We start from the raw sequence: 24,094 nt of genomic DNA, 5'->3' as shown, positions 1-24,094 counted from the left end.
CAAGCTTAATGGCATTATTAAATAAACGCACATCCAGTAATCATTTACGAGGCCATGGCAGGCTGTGAATATTACATTGTGTTCGAAGCATTTTCCGCATTCGCCATGCTGACTAATGAAGAAACACTTATCAGTCGAAGGATTAGTTTCATTTGGGAAGTGTTATGTTGTTGTGACGAGGCTAAATTAGCACTTAGGCTGCCTCCCAAGACCACAGTGAAGTGGATATTTAAAACCATCCTTCTCCTGACCCCGCTGACCCCTGATGCTGCGCTCAGTCGTCACACACACTAAAACTGTCCGCGTGAAGGCACCTCCCCTGGGACTCTCAATCACACATCCCCGGCCGGGCACCAGGCCCCCCATCAATCATGACTAGGTGACCCCCCACAATGACAGCAGGGGCCTCGGACACACACACACACACACCACACACACACACCTTTCCTTGTTCAAAGGCTGTGGTGGTGGGATACCTGGGGCGCTCACCTGCGCTGATACAGCAGAAGTTCCTCGCTAACCCCCTGAGCAGAGAGGCTCAGTGCTCACCACCTGAGGCCACACAAAGGCCTCCGGGTAACTGGGACTGGGACGTTTGAGGTGGACGAAATTATTTGTAAAAGGAGGAGGGGGGGCTACAGAGGGATCAGAGAGAAGAGTGGGGGAAAACAATCCCTCGCCACGCCTTTTGATGTGGGCACGAGGAGTTGGCTTGGCCACAGCCGAGTGTTGAGTGAAAAATGGAGGAGGAGAAAGAAAGTTCGGAAATGAGAGGGTTGGAGAGGCTGGAGGTCCCCTGCCCGAGGTCCCCTCCCCCGACCACCAGAGAGAAGGCTGGGGGGGTGAAGCTAAGTCACCTCTAAGAAGCATAACAGACAGTTTGACCAGGAGTGTCTCGAAATTCAGCTCCTCGTGAGGACAACTATCAGGATGTGGGTGAGTGTGATGGCAGACGTCTTCTGGAAACATCACAGGTCCTAGCAGATTACTAGATTCCTACAGGTTCACACTGGAGCCGTTCCTTCGCAGCTTTAAGGAGGGCAGGCTGGCGCCTACCAAGGAGAGATTCTACTCATATTTCTCGTCCTTGAACCGGCCCTATGATTCAGTGCCAGGCCGGGCCTGACTGGTGCCAGCCCGATGATGAGTGTCATAACAGTGGGGTCTGCAGCATACAAGCTTAGACACAAAGCAAATCTTACTGACTCCCCCTATTGAAGTCTTTTCGGAACACTGATTAAAGCCGGAACAGTCCGGAAATTGTTTGAGTTTCAAGCTGTGGTTGAGAAAGTGTTCTTCCTCAGCCAACTGTTTGCTTTATGAGGGTACTTCTGTAAGATACGGAAGGACAAAACAAAACAAAACACCCTTTGTTTGGCGTCTCATGCCTACTTCCTCCTGTCTATCTGGGGCTCCGCTGGAAAGGAGAGAACTCTGTATGCGGTTGACATAGGGGCCCTCATACATGACTGAACAACCTTGTGTAAAAAGGGAGGATGTGAGGCTGCAATACATTCCTTTAAAAAAACATATATTCCTATTTAGGCTCCATAAGAGGCAATCATTTGAATTATGTTTTTCAGAGTGGCATCTGTTGCTGAATATACTGGGAGAGGTAGCATTGAAACTAGACCATACTCAACTCTCCCTCTGGGTTCCAAATCTGTCAACCACAAACGACCTGGCACCTTCCAACCTGCTTCAGCAGCAACACGCCAGACCTGCTAGTCACGCTACAATGGAAGTGACTGGATAATGAAGTCTGCATTCATGTACCTTGGGGAGTGCTTTAGAGTGTTCTGGAACTTTCCTGGGGCCCGTGCGAATAGGACGTTTGAACGGTTTGGTCAAAGCGTACCCTTGTCACAGGAAAGAGGTGCGCTACCTTTGCTCGAGGCGATCTTCAGAGTTATGGAAGACTCTGGGGAACGCACCTGTCTTGTAAGTGTGGAAGTGGAGCGGGTGATGAATATCCTTCATTTCCACCTGGCACAGACCACGATGACTAGCACTTCTCATAACATGCTAATCGTTCCAGGCCTGGCACGAGGATGTCGTTTTTCCCCCTGGGTGAAATAAGCCTCCTTGCAATCATTCAAGAAAATCTGTATCAAACCACAAGAAAGAGAGTGGGTTTCAAACTCTACTTTGAGCCAGACCAAAAATTGCATTACACCGACTGTGGTACTGGAGAACTACACGTTTTGACAGTACACATGGGATTCCAGTTCTTGGACTCAAACAACAGTGGACAGCAGTGCCACAGAGTCCATGGTTGTGCTCCATCAAAGCAGCTCCAAATCTCACACAGAACAAGCTCATTACCCTCTCCATCTGTAATAACAATCATGGCCGCCACAGTCTTAGACCTCAGGTTGAGGGGAGGGCTAGCATGTGACAGGGGCCTCTCCAGCAGCTTTCACACGTCCGTGACGAGGAGGCGGAGGGCGTTAATGGAGATTCGGGGGGCCTCATTTCCATGCCTAGACGCCTTTGGCCCCCGACAGACTGCAGTGGCCTCCACAGTGACACTGCGATTTCACGGCGAGAGTTGAACTGAGCTAATCAGTTTCTGCCTGCTTGCCAATCACGAGTAGCCGCTCTCCCACGGCACACCGTCGCTCACACACTTTCTTAAGAGACGGAAGGGTAACAGAGAAAGAGAGAGAAACAGAGAGAGAAAGTAGAGTGAGAGAGGGGGCAGAAAAGAGAGAGACAGACAGAGAGGAAGTGGAGGGAGAGAAGGCAGGAGGGAGGGATGTGGAGGAAAGAAAGAAAAAAAGAAAATAAATGACACTCCAGTCCAGCGTGCAGCCAGGGCAGTGTTGTGTGTGTATGTGTGTGTGTGTGTGTGTGTGTGTGTGTGTGTGAATCACAGTCGACACCTCTGGCCTTGGCTGAGCTTCATTACAATGACAAAGCAGCGCGCCCCCGTGGAGGGCGGGGAGGTAATCACAATGGGAGCTTCTCGCCGAGGTAAACATGCCACTGGCTATGCACTTCCAGAGAGGCGACTCCTTCATAGCCAATCAGACTGGCCGCTTGCAGACGGAGGGGAGAAGTGGCCCTCGGGGGCTCCTCTGTGTGGGAGGATCAAAGCTGTTTACTCGCCCATCCACAGAAGGAGCCTTCGGTTCATCTTAAAGACCTGGAATCTGAAATTCTAACATCTGACTCCATTTTGGAGAAGAGCCAGGGAGTGAAACCCTTAAACTGTCTGGGATGTGGATGTGTTGTGTGTCAGCATGAGGACAGTCCGTGTGATTGGACAAACACTTTTCGGAGTGTCAGCCTAAAAACATTCACATTCCTGCAATGGTTTGCAACTTTATCTGCACAAGGACACCTTGCCATATTTGCACCGTTACCCTATTTGTATTTTTATATTGTATATTATAGCTATTTTATTTTATTCTAAATGTTTTACATACTTTAGACCCTCAGTATTAGACTTTGTACCTTTAGTATAGTTAGACTTGTACACCACTTACCTAACATTTAAGATTCCTATATGTTGAATACATGCACCTTTCTGCCAAAGTAAATTCCTTGTCTGTGAGAACTTTCATGGCGAATAAAAACCCTTTCTGATTCTGATGGTCTGAGTTCAGTGAGCATGCATAATAAATGTATTAAACATTTCTAAAAACTATTCAGAGGGCAACAGGTAAATTCCTATACTTGCAATGACATTTCATAACAAAAGAATTGATTTGGTTCAATGTGTCACGTTGGGATTGTGTCTTTTCATTAGCATTAAATAAAAAGGAATTTGCATCATTATTTATTCATGAGGTGGAAGGGGGATGGGCGGAGGGTTATGCAAAACAGAGGGAAATTGCTCACGCTGGAGCTAACACGCTCAGACAGAAAGTGAGTCTGAGTGGACTGTCCTAACACAACACAAAACCTCCACTGGGATGTAACATTAGCGGCATTGGTTTGGTCCGGTCACCTTCCACAACGCCACTCCAGTTTCCCCAACTGAAACCAGATGCCCAACGGGGTGCCCCCACAGCCCATATATTCCCTCATGCACCCCTGGATCTTCTCACCAAGACTTGGAAAAATGACATGGAAAATATGCCCTTCTGAATTCCTCCGCTATGCAGTCATGTGTTATTGTAGCCTTGGATAAAAGCTGGGCTCGTACTGGTCTGGTTATTTTATCTGCATGAAGCCATTCCGGAGCGATAAAATCAGCCGTGATGCATGCACTCGGGGCCCAGCAGTGTTGTGTTGGGTTCTCCAGGGGGGGAACGGGGACCGCGGTGTCCCTCCAGCCCCTCACAGCCACCGCGGAAGCAGCCGGATGGCTCTGTGGAGCGATCAGGAGAGTTCAATATTGACAGAGTAGAAAGCACACCAGCTTGTGTCTTGGCTGTGTTTTGCGAGCATGAGAGAGCGATAGACAGACAAAAAACAGAGAGAGAGAGAGAGAGACAGAAATTGAGAGAGAGATAGAGGGGGGTGAGGCGTTTCTGCTCTGTCAACACCTTTATTCTTCCCCCCTATTTTACAGGGTCCCATTTCTGGTACTGTCAAGTTGAGTGGTTTTTGACTGGATCAACCCAAAAAAACGAGTTGACAGACTTGGTTGTGACTCCACAGTACAGCATGGCCTGTAGGCCTGATGCAGACACAGTAATGGGGTCAGTCCACCACTCACAGATACTACGGAGTGTAAACTGCTCTGTACGGAAGTCCTCAGGATGGGGGGGGGAGAGCATCTCCCTGTCTGGCAACAGTCAGCCCCAGGGGCCAACAGCTCTATAATGAGCCCTTCTCCAGTGCCTTTCCCCCCCAACTGGTATTCTTATCCCAGGGTAAGTGCTGGATGCCTCCAGTCCTCCATGACCTAGATGTTCCACTGGCGTCAAGCCAACATACATTTTTACCAGGCCCCGATCCCGGATGCACAGGCCATTGCTGTATACTTTGCAGAACTATCAAAGGTAGACTGTATTATTTCAGCACAAGCTGAACATGAACTCGTACCAAGATCAGGAAGGCTCAGTCGCAGCTTTGGCACCACATAAACAAGAGTTAGGTTAATGGAGATGAGTAGTTCTGCATGTGAACGTAGACAGAGCAGGAGGGAACATGACTGGGACAGAGAGGGAGATAGCATCAATGATATACTGCAGATGACGTGCATTTCTCAGCTGCTCATGCTCGGTCTGTGAGACGTCAATCTGGGGAACGCTACTCACAGTCTCTCCAACGTAGACAGTCCGAGGAAGGATCCATTTCTTAATTCTTGAATTTTGTTGTTGCTTAAAATCCTGCAAAGACAATAAGGCATAAACGTTAAGAGCCATTTGAAGGAGGGTCTCCTGCAAAAAAATGACAGAACCTTCCAGAGATTGCTTCATGGGTCACATATACCATCAGTATGAAATGTTAAAGAGCAGTTGTAAACAGTAGAGAAACAATCCAGGCTTATTGCACGCCTGAAGTTAGTTAGTCATCTAGCCATGCCAGATAAACTGTAGAGTACAGTTTGAAATGATTTCCAGGTAGACCAACTCTCAATTTTGTCTTGTTAGGATAATAATCTCACTGCTCCATCCATGGAATGTTCTACACAGACAGGAAGAGAGATAAAAAAGTTATTTTTCCAGCTATCAGCTATTCTTTTGTGGTACTAAATTGGTAGCATGTGCCTCAACAGGGTAGTTCATTCAGGTAGCCAAGAGGCAATAGGTTGCATACTTTCCATTAACCCTCTTCTGCTTTGATGGTTCAAGGTATGATAATCTGGCCCAAAGAGTGGTGACTCACTTTTATATTGTTCTTCCAGAGCCACATGAAGCCATTTGATGTAACATTATATACGCTTGATGACAGACCAAGGTAGTTTGGGTGTCTGGTCTTGAACAATTATGGTTTGTTGACAACTAGAAATTAACTCATCCTTTCACAAGGGACAAAAGTATGGGATGCTAAGAATGGATAAAGACGAAAGAGTGAGTAAAAGCTTTCAAGAAAATTATTTCAGTCCTCCACATCGGGCAAGATGTTTTAAGCCTTGATTGAATTACACCCACCCCCGATCCAACAAAGAAAAGCTTTGTTGAGAGGTTACACTGGCACCAGAAACCACCTTGATAAAATTAGACAAAGTCAAGTAACATACAAGACAAGTTAACCCTGATAAAACAGTAACCACATGTATCGTGAAGAATAAAACAGTTCCCTCTCTTCGTCTCCATCAAACAACAACCATCTTAAGCTTGTAAATATTAATACACAAATTATGCCCCAAACACTCCAGAAAACAACCACTCCCAAAACCTCATTGCCTTTTGCCCTCTTCTTTCACAGGTTTAATGCAGTGAGCAGGAGTCACCTCACTGCGCTTCGGCTCAGCTTCTAGAATCTCCCACAAGCTTGAGGCCTCTCCCAAAGGCCAGGGTAATTAGATAGTGATGTAAACCCCAGAGAGAACACCGAACTGGCTTGTGGTCGCCATATTTTCTGGCTTGTGGGGTGGGGATGTGGTGGGTCATACTCTCAGGCAGCACCCACAACCCCCGGCCATACTGGACTCATTATGGGGTGTTGAGGCCCTTGCTTCATTACAGGGTCGGCCCGCAGAGACTCCTGCGATGTGTTCTCGTCTCCGCTCCCGAACCCTGGGAGAGAGCACAAACGCTTCTTGTGTTTCCCGGGCTGGCTGGAGCAGGGCTTCTGCGTGTTCAAACTCCAGATGTCCAGGAGATGCTGGGGCTTGGTGGGGCAGGAGACTGCAGAGTCCATTACGGCTCTCCACACGTCCTGACGATCTGGGCAGAGACGCTGGGTCCTCACGCTCGGTGAAGCAGATGTCATTATCATGAAAGGGTGACGGTCTGGCCTAGGTCTATAGATGATGGCTTCATCATATGGCACTGCTGAAGTCAGGGTGGCCAGCTCTTCTAATGACCCAATCCTGCCTCATTCTTAAGCTTGCATATCACATGGACACCCCCCCCCCTCTTTATTTTTTCCAAGATGATTTATTTTCATACATATCACGTCTCGTATGTGTTTATATCAAGCGCCTCGGATTCCCTCATTCAACTACTGCAAAGCTCAGTCTCTCAGGACATGAGAGTTTATCTGCAAATATCCGTGCTGTTTTCATAGTAATCAATGTAATTGTGGATGTAAAATAAAAACAAAACAGTTTGCACGAAACGTACAAGCTCGTGGGCATTACTCCAATCCGGCTGCGTAAACATGCACTTTACAACCCTGTGACTCTCCGACTGTCAAAATAAATTCTTGTGAGAGGCTCCTCCTGAGAGTCATGAGCTCTTTTCTTCTGGCTCCCCCTGTCTCTTGATCCCTTTCTCTCCCTTCGCCCCTCCCTCCCTCCCTCCCTCTCCCTCTCCCATGACTTCAGAATGACCTCAGCAGCTCCATGTAGCAGAACAAGGACACGTGGACACACTCTCCCATCTCCAGTGGTGACCCACCCCTGTCTAACAGCTGGATGTGATGCTGGGTAAAGCAGCCCAGTGTGACTGGACTGCTCATCGCTAACAGCTAGGCTAACAGCCATAACAGAGTCTCGCCAGTGGGGCCGTAAATCCCAAAGACCTGGTGGATTGTCAGAGGGTGTCTAGGGGATTGTCATCATCTCCACCCTCCGCCTTCAGGATGTCTAGCTTGTTTCCCCAGTGTCTCCACAGGCTCTTACACAGACCAGCAGCAGGGAGAGTTCCTCCAGGACTAAAGCCTGGGGAGGGGGTTAGGCCTTATCTAGATGCTGGGATAAGATCCCACTTGAGTCGAAGCCAGAAACAAACTGCAGAGGGATCCACACAAATCTCACATAACAAGCTCTAATGTCAGTGACATAAATCACAAGTTCTGCAAAGCGCCGAGGCCTCAGCCAAGCCACCTTACTTACCAAAACTTCCAAACCATGAAGCATTCTTATCATTCATGAAAACGTACTCAAGTTCTGAATTCCCTTCAATTCCTCTTTTGTGCAAGCTGAAAATCAAACTTATTTTCTTGATAGACCTGGCAGATTTCAAAACCAACACATGTATAGTTTATTTGGAATATCTGTCTAGAAGGGAGGGCACTTCCATCTTGAGTAAAAGCAAGTTGTTGAAAGCTCAGCCTCAGGTTGGAAACACTCTGTAGGGACTTAAAAGGCTACCTACTACAAAACCCCTCAAAGGCAGAGTTGGAACAAAAAAAGAGAAACCAACTGGTGCTTTCTTTTTCTCTTTCTCCCTCTCTCTCTATCCCTGACTCTCTATCCCTGACTCTCTATCCCTGACTCTTTCAACACTTCCTTTATGCTCAGGAGGCTTGAACAAAGCCTGGTCAGGAGTAGAGCTGTCGCTCTTTCCAAACAGAGGGGGAAGTTCTTTACCACCGTGGAGCCCGTAAACCCTTAGTAAAGTGACTCCTACTGTGAGGGGAAAGCATGGCACGGCAAGGCCGGGCCCTTGTGCTAAAACCGAAGGAGGGGTCAACAGCTGTGGTGCTCAACTATAGTTGGGGCACGCTTTTAGCTGGCTTCCACTTGCCTGTCGAAGAAAAAACAAAACTTCTGTACCTCTACCAAATCAAATGGTCATGTTAGCAGTGATGGCTAACAATACAATAACCAATATTGTTTCATTACAAGTGCATGTGCTTCCCCACTATTTTGTGACATGGTGATACGCCACAGAACCTAGAAGCAGAACCAGAAGGAAGCTTTAAAGACGAGTTGAACTCCCGTACCTCCGGGTGAAACAGGATTGATAGGCAGTACATAATGTTCAGAGGAATTGGATTTGACACCTCATTTTTACATACATTGTTAAATAGGTGTACAATATGACTGGGAATGTGAGCTAAAGGGGTTAACAAGGCATTTATTTAATTTTAGCTCGACTAACATTTCACGTGGGTGAGTCCTTAACCATGTTATGACTTGGCAATGTTAGCCTCTGCTTCTAACAAGAGCTGGATTCTCTCTTCCTGTGGGAGGAGCATGTCTTGTCTGGCAAAGAATCCCCTCTTCAGCCCGCAACTGAAAAGGACACTTGTCATACAAGCGCTGACTGCGCCGCGCCACTCTCACAAACTTAAGACGCATTACAATATCCCCTTTCAATCCCAGGGTGCCAAGGTATTAGCAGAAAGTATAGAATCCTGTCACCTTATAGCTCCGGTAGGGCCAGGTAATATGATATGTCCTACTAACATCACAACAAAAGCTGCTTAGCGGGTCAATGGATCTGAGCCAGCCTCCATATCAGCCTAGGTCATACAGACACACCAGAACAACTGTAAGACCAGCGTATCTGTTATTCCGTTTCTATTTGGCACATTCTGACAGAAGGACTGTGCTTCGACAGTTCTGAGTGTCTGAGGCAGAGTTGAACACCCGGGCGTCTCTGCCTCGCCTCTGGGATTTGGTTTTCCTCTGCAAACATCACACAACGGCGAAGGAAAACACGGCAGTGCTGCTTTGGCTGAGAGGCTTGTCTGCAAAGCGAAAAAACAAACCTTTCCAACCGCCGGACATGCATGAGAGCATCCTCCTGGGCACTAGTTACACAAACACTTCAAAGGCTCGCGGCCTAACAGCTTCGACTTTTCATGCTGGAGCCGATAAACAAATCAGATGAGTGCTGCGAGGCGGGATCCTAGCCTCTGGTTCTGCACCGCCTTCACCACAGATCCATCTCAATCTCCGGGTAATTTGGATATCAAATGTAAGGGGTGCAAAGTGCGAGTCTGAATACGAATGCTGCAATGAATCACTTTTTCCCCCCACAAAGCATGTCGAGTCAAACCACCCCCTCCTCTACTTTGTTTCAATCATGAGGGATGTGGTCTGTTCATCCTCCCAGCGCCGGCAGCCAGAGCAGGCCCAACACGTCCCTGCCCTGGCCCCGTGATCTCTCATTTACCGGACACTTTGGTCTCGTCAAATCAGACACGCTCTTCCTGCTGTGGGAGGAAGTGCCTGGCTGTTGGCCACATCAATCCCAGAATGCCCCTCGGGTGGGTTTGGCCATACGGCGCAGTCCAGGTGCTTCTGGGAAGGGATCCCATGAACACTCAACAAGTCTAGTGAAGAAATGTGATCTCTGCGACTGTACACCCGAAGACGCAGCTTGATATACGGCCGGCCGTTTGGATTAGTCTGAAATAAGAGGAACGGAGTATGCACTCGGGCACCATAAATTTAGCCTGAGGTGAGGGAGAGGGGCATGGGTTGCAGGTCCATCGCAAAAAAAGACACTGGAGAAGAGGAGACAGTTGTAAACACGTTTGTGTCATTTCCTCTCAGATTACCAAGGAATGCGGAATCAGTTGCCTCTTTCATTCCTTACCTCCAGACAGGCCTACAACCGACCTCTCCAAGGAGGACCCACACTCTTGCAGGCATTCCAGAGTTGCTAACTTCGTCTCAGAAGATGAATGACTTAAGATGGTGAACAGAAACACACACCGTAGTGTTGATGCAAACTAGCCTCTTTTAGTGTTTCTCAGTGGACGAGTTTGGCTTGACTCTCCTCCGGAAACATAAATCCCAGCAGCAGCAGGAAGTGTTTGGGTCAAAGGGGGAAAAGGTATGATAAATGGGTCTCTAATCACACTTCATTTTTGACAAGGTCTTTAATTTTCACACGCAGAAGGCGTGTCTATGGGCCATTTTTAAGAGGCATACAACCCAGGGGAACTCAGCTAAACCAACATCGAAACGTGATCACAGAAGGGGAAAAAGGAGAGAAAAAAATAAATGTGAGGTTGAGTCTGAGCAGCGTCTGCATGTGGCATGACCACTCACAACGTGTCATTATTTGTGAGAACGGAGGGGTGACGCAGCGTCGTAGCCCTGTGAAGGACACGCAAAATAAACAAAGAGCGACAGGTTGTTTACCCGTGCTGAGGGGTGTGGTGCAAGTTGTTTTGGCCTGACCCTGGATAGCAAACAAGGACAATAATGTGGACGAAGAGCTGGGCTGACTTCAGTCAGACCTCAACGGGATCGTAAACAATAGCCCATCTCTTAAAACAAACCACATGCTTCTAGAATATTGTTTGAATAAGTTCACATCCTCTTTATACAGAATGAACATTGGCCTGCTTTCCAGAACTTTCTCTTATCTTGCGGTGAGCTACTGAGTATGTGAGATAGACAGAACTTGATCCCCTAAGAGGGAAAGATACAGGGATGGACAGAACGACACAGAGAGAGAGAGAGGTTAGCAATGTTCGCCTGCTTGTCCTGTCAACACAATTCACAAAGAATGTAAGAAAGAGAAAAAGAGTGAAAGAAAGAAGGAAGTGGGCTCCACAGTGTCCAGGAAGTGATTGATTCTCAGGGTCTGGTAAGGTAAGGTTGGGCAGTGCTACTGGGCATAGTCAGCACAGACCTGCTGTGTCTAGGCCTATGTCAGTCTCTTTGCAGGACACAGGTCATAAACAGGCCCCTGGACCCCTGCACCTACAAGGAGGGTCGCAAACTTTACAGGCCATAAATCAAAACACCTCCTCCATTGCAGTCATAGAAACAGTTGAGTTAACTTTTATTTATTTTTATTTTACAGACTGCAAAGACAAATAACTTTCTGGCCAGAGATCTTGTTGACAAATGCTGAAAAAAACATACAAACCCACGGTGGTAGATTAAGTGAAGAACCCAGAGGAATGCTTGAGAACGTCTCACAAAGTGCAGCCTAATTACCCCTCTCACTACTGCGGCGGCCATCTTTACAACCGTCAAGTATGGTGTTTGGCTGAGGGCAAATACACGAGGAAAATGTTTCCCAACCCAATCTATCACTGTCAAACTCAACTAGAATGATGAGACTCCAACTTCAGTGTTCATCCCCATACAGAAACATCAAATAGCATGACAGGAGAAAGAAATAGCCCAATCACCCAGTGATAACACCATGGAAACTAGAGATGATGAAAGGCTTTCATGAAGTTTTACAAAGGCAGAAAACTGACAAACAAAAATGCATGAACAATGTGTGGCTGTCGGAAGGCCAGGCCATGCTGTCTCAGTCTGAGAGTTCTGGTAGGCCTATAAGAATCTATATATAATCCTCATCCATAACATGTGAACCCCTTAATCCTTCCAGTCCATTCAAAAGTAGTTTTTTGTTTTTTTGTTTTGATTCTTTTTTTATATAATCCTCATCCATAACATGTGAACCCCTTAATCCTTCCAGTCCATTCAAAAGTAGTTTTTTGTTTGTTTTTGTTTTGATTCTTTTTTTCGTTTTTTTTTGGTTTTTTTTGGGGGGGGGGGGCATCTCTGTTCCTTCTCCTGTGTTTTCTTCACTTCCCCTCTCCTTCTTGGTGGGGAGCAAGAGGCCACACAAAGACTGACAACTTCAGAAATGAGCCTTTTAGACATGCTTGGCTGGTGCCTTCTAAGAGAGCACATTACAACGGTGGTGTTCAACTGAGCCCTTCGTGAGGACCACGTGCCACTTCCCACCACAGCACAGGTCACAGGTCTCACTAGAGGGAAATACTTCACCTTTGTGTTGAATTAGTCACAAAGTGCAACGTCCACCTCAAAAAAGCAAACAAGACTAGATACTAGAGTGAGTTGCTTCGAACTGTCGAAATTGTTTACACTAACACTGTTTACGTGTGTTTCTCTGCTGGAGAGACAGCGTCTGTGAAACTGCAGTGTTAATTAAATCATAAATATATAGTTAACATTTCTAGGGTATTTATGAGTGAGTCAGGTGGCTGAGCGGTTAGGGAAGCGGGCTAGTAATCTGAAGGTTGCCAGTTCGATTCCCGGCCGTGCCAAATGACGTTGTGTCCTTGGGCAAGGCACTTCACCCTACTTGCCTCGGGGGGAATGTTCCTTTACTTACTGTAAGTCGCTCTGGATAAGAGCGTCTGCTAAATGACTAAATGTAAATGAGTGACGTGCTCCCCATATGCGTGGACAAGACTGCACTATTGAAAGACATGGCATCTGTTACATTTGTCTTAAACACCAATATAGAATCCAACTGACAGATGAAAAATAGAGTATGACTGACGGGCTACACAGTGACCCGTGTCCCTGGCCAGTCCTAAAGGCTTCTACATATCTAGGAAGAGTAGGAAGTCAATGGTGGACTTCAGCAAGCAAAGTGAAAACAGGCCTACAGATAAAAGTTGTGCTGTTAATTGAGGCTAACCACATGACTATGATGATGCTCTCCAAATGGCACAAGTAAACATACGCAAGCTAACATCGCAAACGGCAATGAACAGAAATAAATCTAAAGCAGGTAAATCTACAATGGGCAGCATAGATTCGGCGGTGCAATCTACACTGCGAGATAAACCAAGAGGGATTTGTGGAGCCAGCAATGATTTATACTCACAGTGTAACTGTTCTGTTGGGGAAGGAGTCTGGAGGTAACACCTGCTGGAGTTCCATGTTGCTGCAAACCACTTTCCTGTCCGCCGTTGCCACAGACGGCATGCTCTTCCCTGCGCTTTTCGCTCGTTCATCATATGATTTACAATCAGATGATACCGTCGAGCTATCCCCACCAAGCAGCAAAACCATAAACACTGGAAACAAATCCACTGCGCGTCCCTTCATTTTAAGTATTTCAAGAAAATCACTGCAGCATTGGCGAAGAAAATTATGTGAATAGTAAGTAGGACTGGAGACTGAGATTGGGGTGGGTGTATTAAATCGGCCTGGCGGTTACAAAAACGTACCTACACCCTCAAAATAATCCACAGAAAATTAGGACAGTTTATTATTTTGCACATATTTTTAGGTTACTAAACGTTGCTTTGCCCCTCCATTGGGGTTCTGTAGTTCCTCGATGTCAATCAATCCAGTTGAGGGTTTGGACATCCTTTGTTTGCCAAACGACGCGATTTATAATTCCATTTCTTTGTATGGTCTTCATTTCCCCCAGAAGAGAGATGCACTTCGCTAAAACGATGGCTAATGAATCACATTGATCATAGTTACATCATACAACTTCAACTCCGAGTGTGAAAAGGTTTTCTTTGTTGCCAATAGCGCGGATCCAAGTGAGTTCTGCCTATTCCAAAGGAGACAGCTGCAGTCATCCCAAGATAACGCGCACTAACTTTAGGAAATGTGATCACGCCAAGCTTTTAAAACTTTCTCTCCTCGTGAGAAGACTGTCACAGTAGAGACAGTATGGATCAAGAAATAAAAGCTCCAGTTAGCATGTGTTACTGTAAAGAAAGCAACTTTCCCCAGAAAGGAGTACACTGGTTACAGATGTAGATGCAAAATAGAATCACGGTAAACAAAAACTGCGAAAATGACAAAAAAAAATAAACAAGTATCCAAATGAAAAACGTCGTTCCTGGCACGTAAATCCACGTATTATTTACTCAAGTTGGCCCTTTCCCGCTCCGACAATATACAGAGCTTTTCTTTCAGTTCATAATACCCTCACAGAGTATGAAAGTACTCTTTGGCTTTCTTTCCATTGAGAACTGCACTCAAAGTCCTGCCCCGGGCTCCATGTTGCATTTGCACCCCCTGACGTCACCACAGGTTTTCTCTCTAGGACAGCCCTCTTTCATTCTCGCCCTCTGTCCAGGTTTATTGCTGTAAAATAGTGTGAAAACAGAGGCATGATCTTACTTTAGAAAATACGGTGTCCTGAATCACTAAACTAAATGTACAAATGAACAACAGTGCAGTTTTGTTTGTAGGCTATATTAATCGGGCAAACATTCAATAACTCCTCACTCATGATTCTGAATGTTCAAAGTTTAGTCAGTTAGTGTATATTGACCCATATTATGTTACATTAAGTGTTAAAGCTATCATCAAATAGATTATATATTAATCACATGCTCACTTATATAAAGCACTGTCCTTCTCTGTAGTGTATTACTCTCCACTTCTATCCCTTCTATCACTATTTTAGTCAGGTACAGCTCAGACTCGGTTCCTGGTTGCATTTACTTAAGGATTCCTTTTCACTTACAGAACAAGTTCAAGCTAGCTTGCGATGGGCAGTATCCTGGAAAGGCCAGATATGGGAAGACTACAAGATCCCACATGTGCAGAACAGAACAATGACCTTGCAGGCTGATTCATCACGTACAACGGAGGTCTACAGAACACTCCATCCTCCATCTAGAATCACCTGATCTAGTTTGTGGCTGGCTTCAGACTGCACCCAGTTGACCTTACGTACCTGGGGGCAATGCAGTGCTCGTTACTTCTAGCCATTATTCAGACAGTTTGACAACCTCTGAAAGAAGTCTATCTGCAAACAGAGGGCCTTCTCTGTTTGTTCGCCCTTTTGTTATTGAACTTCTTGGCTAGACGACTTCTGAACACACCACAAGTGTTTCTCTGTTGACAACTAGTTATTGCCAGGAGGAAGCTTTCAAGCTTTCATAAGCAATAACACACACACTCAAATGCTAGGCAATATTTAAGAATTACACTGACAAAATAAATTATACTATACGGTAACCATATGGCAGTAACTTTATCATTGCGTCAAGGTGTTTGTCAAAAGTTATTCACAAGACTCATTTAACGTTTTGCTTGTTATTTTGCACATTTACATTAGCTTGTGTATATGATAGGATCTCTCAAAAATAATTAAGGCAATTAATAATTAAGGCGTTTTTATATCTAAAATCATTAGATCTCAGTTACTGCGCAGCTAGAGGCTCACACTGACGCTTGTGAACACGTTCGTCATTAGCTTTCTGAATAAAGCTGCGCAGATGTATTTGGCCATTCAAGTGTTGTAATCCCTCAATTACAACAAAGTTTTATCGCTTTATGTCTGCTACACAACCGTCCATTGCAAACCTTGGAAAATCACGCATGCAGCGGAGACATGTTCCCGGGTAATTTTGCATGGGGAGCAGCAACTGCTGCCTATCAAATAGAAGGTAATACAACCACACACGACCGGACACTAACAGCACACTATCATTTGGAAATGTAATAAGCACACAGACCGGAAAAATACAACACATTATCATTAGATCAAATGATGCATCGTGTCATCATGGGTCATATTAACATAGCAATAAGCGTAATATATATAATTTCATCCCAATTTACGCGCCCGGAAGTCTGCTCTTCATGGTCACCGAGATGACCGAGGTGAAGTTAGTTTCATATTCGACATTCGTCTCACATTCGGAAGACGCTACTTTGCGGCTTCGCGTTAGGGACCGGGTGAAAACTAACCGTACAATTTAGAAAATGTATGTGGTTCATTATATTTCTATGCATATAATACCTCAAACTGTCACCAGATTATTCTAATAATGTCTGGCATACTTCCACAAACTTTACTTTTGCAATTAAATTTCAAACAATATGATAGAAAATCGCTAATCTCTGAAAATAGCATGAAATCCTCGCAAAAATCTTTTAAAAGATTGTACTGAAAAATCTCAGATATACACCAATAATGTCTAGCCTACTACATATAGCATGCTATTTCCGAGATTAGCGATTTTATATATATTTCTTTTAAACATAATTTAAAAAGTAAAGGGTGTGGAATTAGGACAAACATTATTGGAATAATCTGGTGTTAATTTGTGATTTTTTAACACATTGGAAAAAGTTATTAAAATTAATAAGGATTTCATGCTATTTTCAGAGATTAGCGATTTTATATATATTTATTTTAAACGTAATTGAAAAAGTAAAGGATGTGGAAGTAGGCCAGACATTATTAGAATAACCTGGTGTGATTTGAGCATTTTTCAGTACAATTTTGAAAACGTTATTAAGTTTAGCAAGGATTTCCTGCTATTTCAGTTTAGCGATTTATTTGCATTTTGTTAAAAACTTTATTGAAAAGGTAAAGTGTGAGGAAGTAGACCAGACATTATTAGAATAATCTGGTGTCAATTTGAGATTTTTCAGTACAATTCTGAAAAAGTTATTAGCGAGGATTTCAGGCTTTTTTCAGAGATTAGAGATTTTCTATCATGTTGTTTGAAATTTTATTGCAAAAGTAAAGGTTGTGGAAGTAGGCCAGACATTATTAGAATAATCTGGTGTCAATTTGAGGTTTTATATCCATAGAAATATAATGAAACATACATTTTCTTTATTGTACGGTTAGTTTTCACCCGGTCCCTAACGCGACGCTGCAAAGTAGCGTCTTCCGAATGTGAGACGAATGTCGAATATGAAACTAACTTCACCTCGCTACCAAGATGTTCATTAGTAATCTAATTACCCCTGTTACACTTTGTTGCCATTCTTCGGCTTGCTTCATGCCATGTCATTGTGTCCTTCTATAAGGGGGCTGGGATGCAGACGGCAAGGGCCCGAGCATATGGGATACCTTCTGTCATGGGAAAGGCAGAGTGTTTGAGGACCAGAGTGGAGATGTCAGCTGTAACAGCTACCAGCTCTGGGAGGAGGACCTGGGGTGTATCCTCCAGCTGGGGCTCACCCACTACCGCCTGTCCTTCTCCTGGGCTCGCTTGTTGCCTGACGGAACAACGCGGCACGTCAATAAGAAAGGTAAGGTAGCCTGTCGGCCTTCCGCTCTACACTAGCACAACCAAGCTCGCCAGCTCTACACCACTCAGCTCTGAGTCACTAAATATTTGTCCCTTAGGGGTGCAGTACTACGAGAAAGTGATTGATGACCTGCTGGCCAACAACGTGTTGCCCATGGTTACTCTCTACCATTTTGACCTGCCCCAAGCGCTTCAGGACCAGGGAGGGTGGAAATCTTCAGAGATGGCGGGCATATTTGACACCTACGCCAAGTTCTGCTTCCGAACGTTTGGGGACCGCGTCAAGCTGTGGATTACCATCAACGAGCCCTACGTCTGTGCCAAGATGGGTTACGAGGATGGCCTGTTTGCACCAGGGCTTAAGGAGCAGGGGGTGTCTGCCTACATTGTGGGTCACAACATGCTGCGGGCCCACGCCAGGGCCTGGCACAGCTACGACACCCTCTACAGGGCCACTCAGGGCGGTGCGGTGTCTTTGGCCATCAACAGTGACTGGGCTGAGCCTCTGGACCCCGCTAGCTCTGAAGACATGGCTGCCACTCAACGCTACCTAGCCTTCACCTTCGGATGGTTCACCTGGCCTGTGTTCCTGACCGGAGACTACCCTGGTGTGATGAGATCCAACGTAGAGCGGAGAAGCAAGGAGCAGGGCTACCAGGGATGTCCCAGACTCCCCACCTTCTCGGAGGACGAGCCCAGCGTTTTGGGAACGGCCGATTTCTTCGCGCTCAACTACTACACGTCCCGTAAGGTGAAAGCGAGGGGGGCCTGTGGAGGAATGCTGAGTCTGGACAGTGACCGGGACGCGGAGGGGGTGACGGACACCTCCTGGCCTGTGTGCGGGGTCTCCTGGCTGGCTGTGCTCCCTGAGGGCCTGAGGAACCTGCTGAGATACATCAAGGTACAGGAAGGAGGCAGGCAGGGGGCGACTCCAGTCCAGTCAGCTACAGAGCAGGAACGATGAGTGGAGAATAACAAGTTGTCCTTTCGTTCATTTGAGAAGCTAGCTGGCTCGTTGGATTTCAAATTGACCCCAACCAGGATCAGAGAACGTTTGTTTAGCGGCTTGTAATCCATTTGATTTCCGTCTTTATTTATTTTTTAAACGCGCACACAAACAGATTGATTCTCCATTAGTTTGTTGTCACATTCAATGAAGACATCATTTAGATACAAACTATCCGAGATTGAGCAATGTGTCCCGCCGTTGGGAGCTGTCACAGACCATTAGTTTGACTTGTTTGCTGTAATAGTGCCAGCAAACAAAGTCCACCGCTCTGTGGACTTCCCTGGCAGGTTTTTACAGCTGAATCACTGTTGGTTTGATGATGCCTTGTATGAACAATAATGTATCTTCTATGACTATTCAGGATACTTTGAACGGGCCTGAGATCTACATCACAGAGAACGGCTTCTCTCAGGTGGGTCTGGTGGACCTGGAGGACGTCCAGCGTGCTGGTTACTACCTGGACACCATCCAGGAAGTGGGCAAAGGTACCGATCGGTCCAGAACGGCTCAGAGGTGTTGTCGCACAGTAGATTGACCTGATAAACCGTTTTGAATGTGTTGCCAGTAAATACCGTCATCACATGGCTAATCTGAAAAAGGTGCCAGTGCTGTAAGATGTTGCTGTGTTGTGTCTCTGCGTAGCTATCCAGGAGGATGGGGTGGATGTCAGGGGCTACTTTGCCTGGTCTCTCCTGGACAACTTTGAGTGGGCGAGCGGGTATAGTGTGCGTTTTGGCCTGTTCCACGTCGACTTCTCAGGGGCGGAGCAGAAGCGGTCCAGCTATGTGTCTGGAAAGGAATACGCCAAGACCATCGCCAAATACAGAACTCAGGCCGGCACGGATGATTTAACAACGGAGTAAACTAGTCTGAATTGTGGACTCATGCCTATTGGGAGTCATTTCACAGACATTAACAGTCATTGCCTTTTTTGATTAAATTGTTCTTTGATACATTCCAGACTTGTCAATGTTACTATGTGAAGCTTTTGATATAACCCAAAGAGAATTGGTGAAAAAGAAAGTAGTGCTAGATTGCACTAACAAGATCAGCTACTGAATTATAGAAGTCAGTTAGTTTCAGTTTGGAAGAAGCCCATAAGCAGTGTGCAGTCACATGCATTCTTCAAGAATGACTTGACTTTGTCAGCCCGGAAAACACTTTCGAAAACAGACCTAAGCTCCCTCACTTGCTTTCACAAAGTGATTTTTGCCTGACTTTGGCACAGAAGCAAAGGTCCTGGCCAAACAGTGTTAAGTTGACTTAACTCCGTAGAAATGAGTATTCTAGCCCTCCCAATTTCCAGTCAATCTTTACAAAGAGATTTTTGGAGAGGGCAGAATTCCCCACACAGTAGAGCAGGCCAGCTGAATGGCTTCCAGACCCGCTCCAGCTGCCAACACTGACATGGCCCAGGGTTGGCCCACTGGTGTGTGAGGCACAGTGCATTGAGGTGTATGTGTGGAGCCAAAACATTCAGGTAATAGTGTTACTGTGTGTGTGTGTGTGTGTGTACGACACAGAGTCAAGGCATAGTGTACTCAAACGTATGTTTGTCTCCCTGCGTGTGTGTACGACACATCTCATCCTAGACAGCCCTCATGGGTCTCTGATGCGGGTGAGGGGAGCCGGGTCCTCATATCCTGACTCCACGTACCCAGCTTCCGATGGCCTGCTCCGTCTATCAGCGGCAGCCTGGCCCGGCTGTCCAGGTGCTGTTGGAGACAGGCTCCAGGGAAGGGTGGGGCGGTGAGGGGGGTCAGGTATGAGGGCGTACCATCTGGGTACTAGTACGATACTGAGAGATTAGGCTAACACTCAGGGGCCACTGGAAAAACAGCACACCAAAGCATGCTTGAAAAACAGTTCCCTTTGAGACGGCCCTTTGAATTTAAAGCCACACATTTCTGTACACACAAACTATGAGAAACAATGTCCCACACTAGAAGTGTAGTTTTTTTTATTTTAAGGAAAAGGCCTAGGTAAGCAAGAGGGATGGCTTTTAGGCTACATATAATGAAGTGATTTGGTTGCGGGAGACAGAGAGCGAACAGGTCAAGTCTGGCTGGGCTACCACAGTCATTCCTAATGGCTCGCAACACTCAGGGGGATGATGTCATTTCCTCCGAATGACATCATCATTTCATAGGGTGAAAAATCCCATAACCTCATTCTACCTATCCAAGCATAGAAAAAGATGGGAACATCTGGATCCAAGGACCACAACCGTTTGTTAGAATATAAAGACCTTTCCAATTAACCGGAAGGTTAATGCATGTTTTCCCACATTGATCTGTAGGTGGCATCCTCCGCGCTTTGTTTCAAGCCCCCACGTTCCAGCAGATTAAACTCTTTGTCACAGAACCAACGGGTGAATCACCGGTGCTTGATCAAAGCTTCTCTGCGGAACGGCGTGAGGGAGTCGTCCGGGATGATGGACCTCAGGAGACACCATGGGACGGCCAGGTGCTGTGTCATGTGATGGACCTCAGGAGACACCATGGGACGGCCAGGTGCTGTGTCATGTGAGGCTTCGGCAGCTGTTCAGACTCCCGACTGGGGGGGGGGGGGGGGGGGAGGGGAGGCAGAGGAACGTCAAGTCCTGGTTCCTAGTGTTCAGCAGGATCTCTGGAGCTCGGAGCTCTGGAGATGAGAGGAGCTGTTTGTGGGGAGGCAGGACTGTCAAAGCAGGGTTGGTCGTGTGGTTAGTTGTGGTGGTTTTGTGCTTTCAGTTGGCCGACCCTGAATAGTTCTCCACAAGCCTTTGTAAGTTGAAATGTTAAATATATTTTATGGAACAATCACGTATTAAAATGAATTATTCAAGCAGTCACGGTTGTTTGAGGTATTAGTAATCTGATACTATTACTTTGAAGGGGTAAAAGTTTTTTTTTAGGGGTTTATTCTGGGGAGTTTCTGAGTCTATGCTGCCACTATGTGGTGGGACATGGTACTACAGGTTTGGAAATTCTGCAGTAATGTGTCAAACTGTTTGGTGCCACAAAATCTGGAATGTATTGTGAATAATGAGTTGTATAACATGGATATATATAGAAGCCACTGAATGACTTCTCACAATATCATATATCTTGTATTTTGGAAATTAATATTTATGCACTTTTACAGAGAGCAAGATCATTTATATCCCGTATTATGTGACTTTGTTTGCATTAATAAACATATTGTGCCCTGACATCCAGTTGGCTATGCAGATAGTTTTCAACAGTTGAGACTAATGTCTCTGTAGGCCTCCTCTGTCTCAGTCAGGCAGAATCAGTCTCTTTCGTCTGGTGATGTATAACACGCTATTGTGTCTCCATCAATAACCGTACCGTGCAGCCGGCGTGGATTCCCGGCAGATTGTTGTGGATGGCTGTGCGGTTCTCCAGCCCCCTCAGCTCCTCCCCTGGGGCTCTTCTGTTGGATGAGCGCTGCTGACTTCAGTTTAGCAGACGCTTTGCACACGCTGGAAGTTTCCTTCCATTTTTCGAAAGGCGACCTCTGTGTAGCCACAGCCCTGAGTCATTAGCAGCCACCACAGCTGAGGCCTAATGGCTGTCGCTGCCGTCTCCCTGCTGACTGGACACACGGAGAGGACCTGCACGTTATTATACAGTTCACATGCTGGGAGATGAACCATGCCACTGGGCATTACACATACAGGGCCTGGGGCTTCTGGTAGGGAAGTGACCCCAACACACAATCACACACACACACACACACAATACTAACTAGTTAATTCTTAAATATTTTGCTTTTTCTTTACATTTTCCAACAGAGATTTTTGATTGGTATTTTTTTCTTTTCTTGTTCCTCTGCATCTACATATTAAGGCCCACTGTCTAGACATGATGCATTAATTATTAACCAACAATCCATTTGCAGTCCAACGAGGCTAGGAGGACCAGTCACACTGACTGAAGCTGGAGGTCTACACCATCATCCAGGGTCTGTCTGTAGCAGGGAACTGGGTGCCGGAAAAGAGAGCATGACTTATTTTCCCATGATTCATAGCTGTGAGGGCATGCCAATTTTTCCTTGAGATTTTCACCCAGGACTCGATGAGTAATTCCACAACTGTCCTCTCTATATTGATGGTTTCCATCTCTCCTTCCTTACTGGCCGGGGGTAGCGGGGGGGAACAGCCACAGAGTTGATTGCGTGCCACACGAGGAAAAGTTGCTCTGCACTTAACGAGTGGCAAGATTAGCCTTTTAGCGAGAGGCCGAGGAATAATATGTGCCCATTGCAGGTTTGAACGCTGAAACATTAATTAACATTTAAATAATTCACTGCTACAGTCTTTCTTAATAGCCCCAACGAACACCAACTTTAATTCATTATGGGGAGAATTTATTCAGATTAGGCTGTGATGTAGAAAGTGGCAGAGAAGGCCATTCCTAAACGTGCTTTCCAATTAGGCTGCAAATATATCATGTGTATAGATAAGTTGCTTCTGACAATGAATTAGTACGTTTAATTGTAACATTCAATCACATTCACCAATGGAGATTTGCTGCGAAGGAACATTCTCACAAATTATCAAGGGAGGCCCATTTGTATTGGACCAAACTTAACTTGTTATATTTTGACAGGCTCTATTAAATATGCAACACACTAGAAACTGATTTACTTATTATAAATACACTGAATAATTTAGCCGCTAATTAACAATCTCTATAATGAATAATAAAAATGTTAAAAAAATAAATCAGATCTTATGTCTCAGTATAGTACTTAAGGGTACAAAGTCGCAGACGTCTGACCAATAATACCTTTTCTGTTTACTCATCATATGCATTTACCTCGGGGAGACGGTGTCTTTAATATCTACTATTAAGAGAGAAATTCATACTCATCACTCTCTTTTTCTTGTATCTCACCATTTCTCTCTTTGTCTCACCTCCCCACCCGATCTGTCTCCCCATATTGCCCTCTCTTCCTCTTTCAACAAGGGAGGCCTCCAGAGAAACAAACCTTCTGCCCCCTCTCCATCTCAATATGTCTCTCATTCTGTCCCTCCACCCCCCACCAACCCCCCCCCCGGCTCTCTCCAGCTCATATTTCCCCCTCCTAATCACACTGCTCATTCTCCATTGATGAGAGAGAACCAGGGGGAAAAAAAAGCCAAACTTTCTAAATCCCATCGACCTACTTCGCCAGACATTTTGGTGGGAATTCATATTAATGCAAAACATTGGAGAAGAAAAAGAACAGTTTTCACACCCATCCTTCATCGCAACCCAATGCCCAATGCACCCAACCCCCTCCCTTCTTTCTGCTGGGAGCCATTTTCTCCCTAGCCCAATCTGAGCCTGTGTATGCACCACATTAGACGGGAGGAGAAATGCTTTCGAGCGGCGTAACTCGCTTTTTGGAGCTGCGCCGCTACTTTTGTCAATGTTGTAAGAAGCGTGACATCAGAGTTAAAAAGGCACTTTGGATAGCCTTGACAGGAATTTTTGGAATTTGGTGGTGTGTGTGTAGGGAGGTGGGGCATGATTGAGGGATGAATGTTGGGCTTTCAATACAGAAAGTGGAATTGGAGATGAATTAAATGAGAAAACTGAGGCAAAGAAAGGAATGGAGAAAAAA

At 45.8% G+C, this 24,094-nt stretch overlaps 2 protein-coding genes across 3 annotated transcripts in view; one reads left to right on the top strand and one right to left on the bottom strand.

Annotated features, from left to right (window-relative positions):
- adgra3 (adhesion G protein-coupled receptor A3) overlaps positions 1-24,094 on the bottom strand; it is a 114,188-nt gene that overhangs the window by 12,950 nt on the left and 77,144 nt on the right. The window contains exons 1-2 of one of the 2 annotated variants that reach the window (XM_062449728.1): positions 13,353-14,532; positions 5,214-5,285 (exon numbers count right to left, since the gene is read on the bottom strand). In XM_062449728.1, coding sequence (XP_062305712.1) covers positions 5,214-5,285; positions 13,353-13,576 — 296 coding nt within the window. In that variant the 5' untranslated portion in view covers positions 13,577-14,532. Of the gene's footprint in view, positions 1-5,213; positions 5,286-13,352; positions 14,533-24,094 lie in introns of those variants that run through there. The other variant, XM_062449729.1, reaches the window with a different exon arrangement.
- On the top strand, positions 15,702-19,457 carry LOC134009709 (cytosolic beta-glucosidase). Its single transcript, XM_062449328.1, has 5 exons — positions 15,702-15,888; positions 17,267-17,491; positions 17,589-18,391; positions 18,861-18,984; positions 19,142-19,457. Exons 1-5 carry the CDS (start codon positions 15,834-15,836, stop codon positions 19,360-19,362), a joined length of 1,428 nt encoding a protein of 475 aa, XP_062305312.1. The 5' UTR covers positions 15,702-15,833; the 3' UTR covers positions 19,363-19,457.

This window comes from Osmerus eperlanus, chromosome 23, assembly GCF_963692335.1.
Source record: "Osmerus eperlanus chromosome 23, fOsmEpe2.1, whole genome shotgun sequence".
NCBI lineage: Eukaryota > Metazoa > Chordata > Actinopteri > Osmeriformes > Osmeridae > Osmerus > Osmerus eperlanus.
The sequence above is the reverse complement of the archived record's forward strand: the minus strand, read 5'-3'. Positions and strand labels throughout refer to the sequence as shown.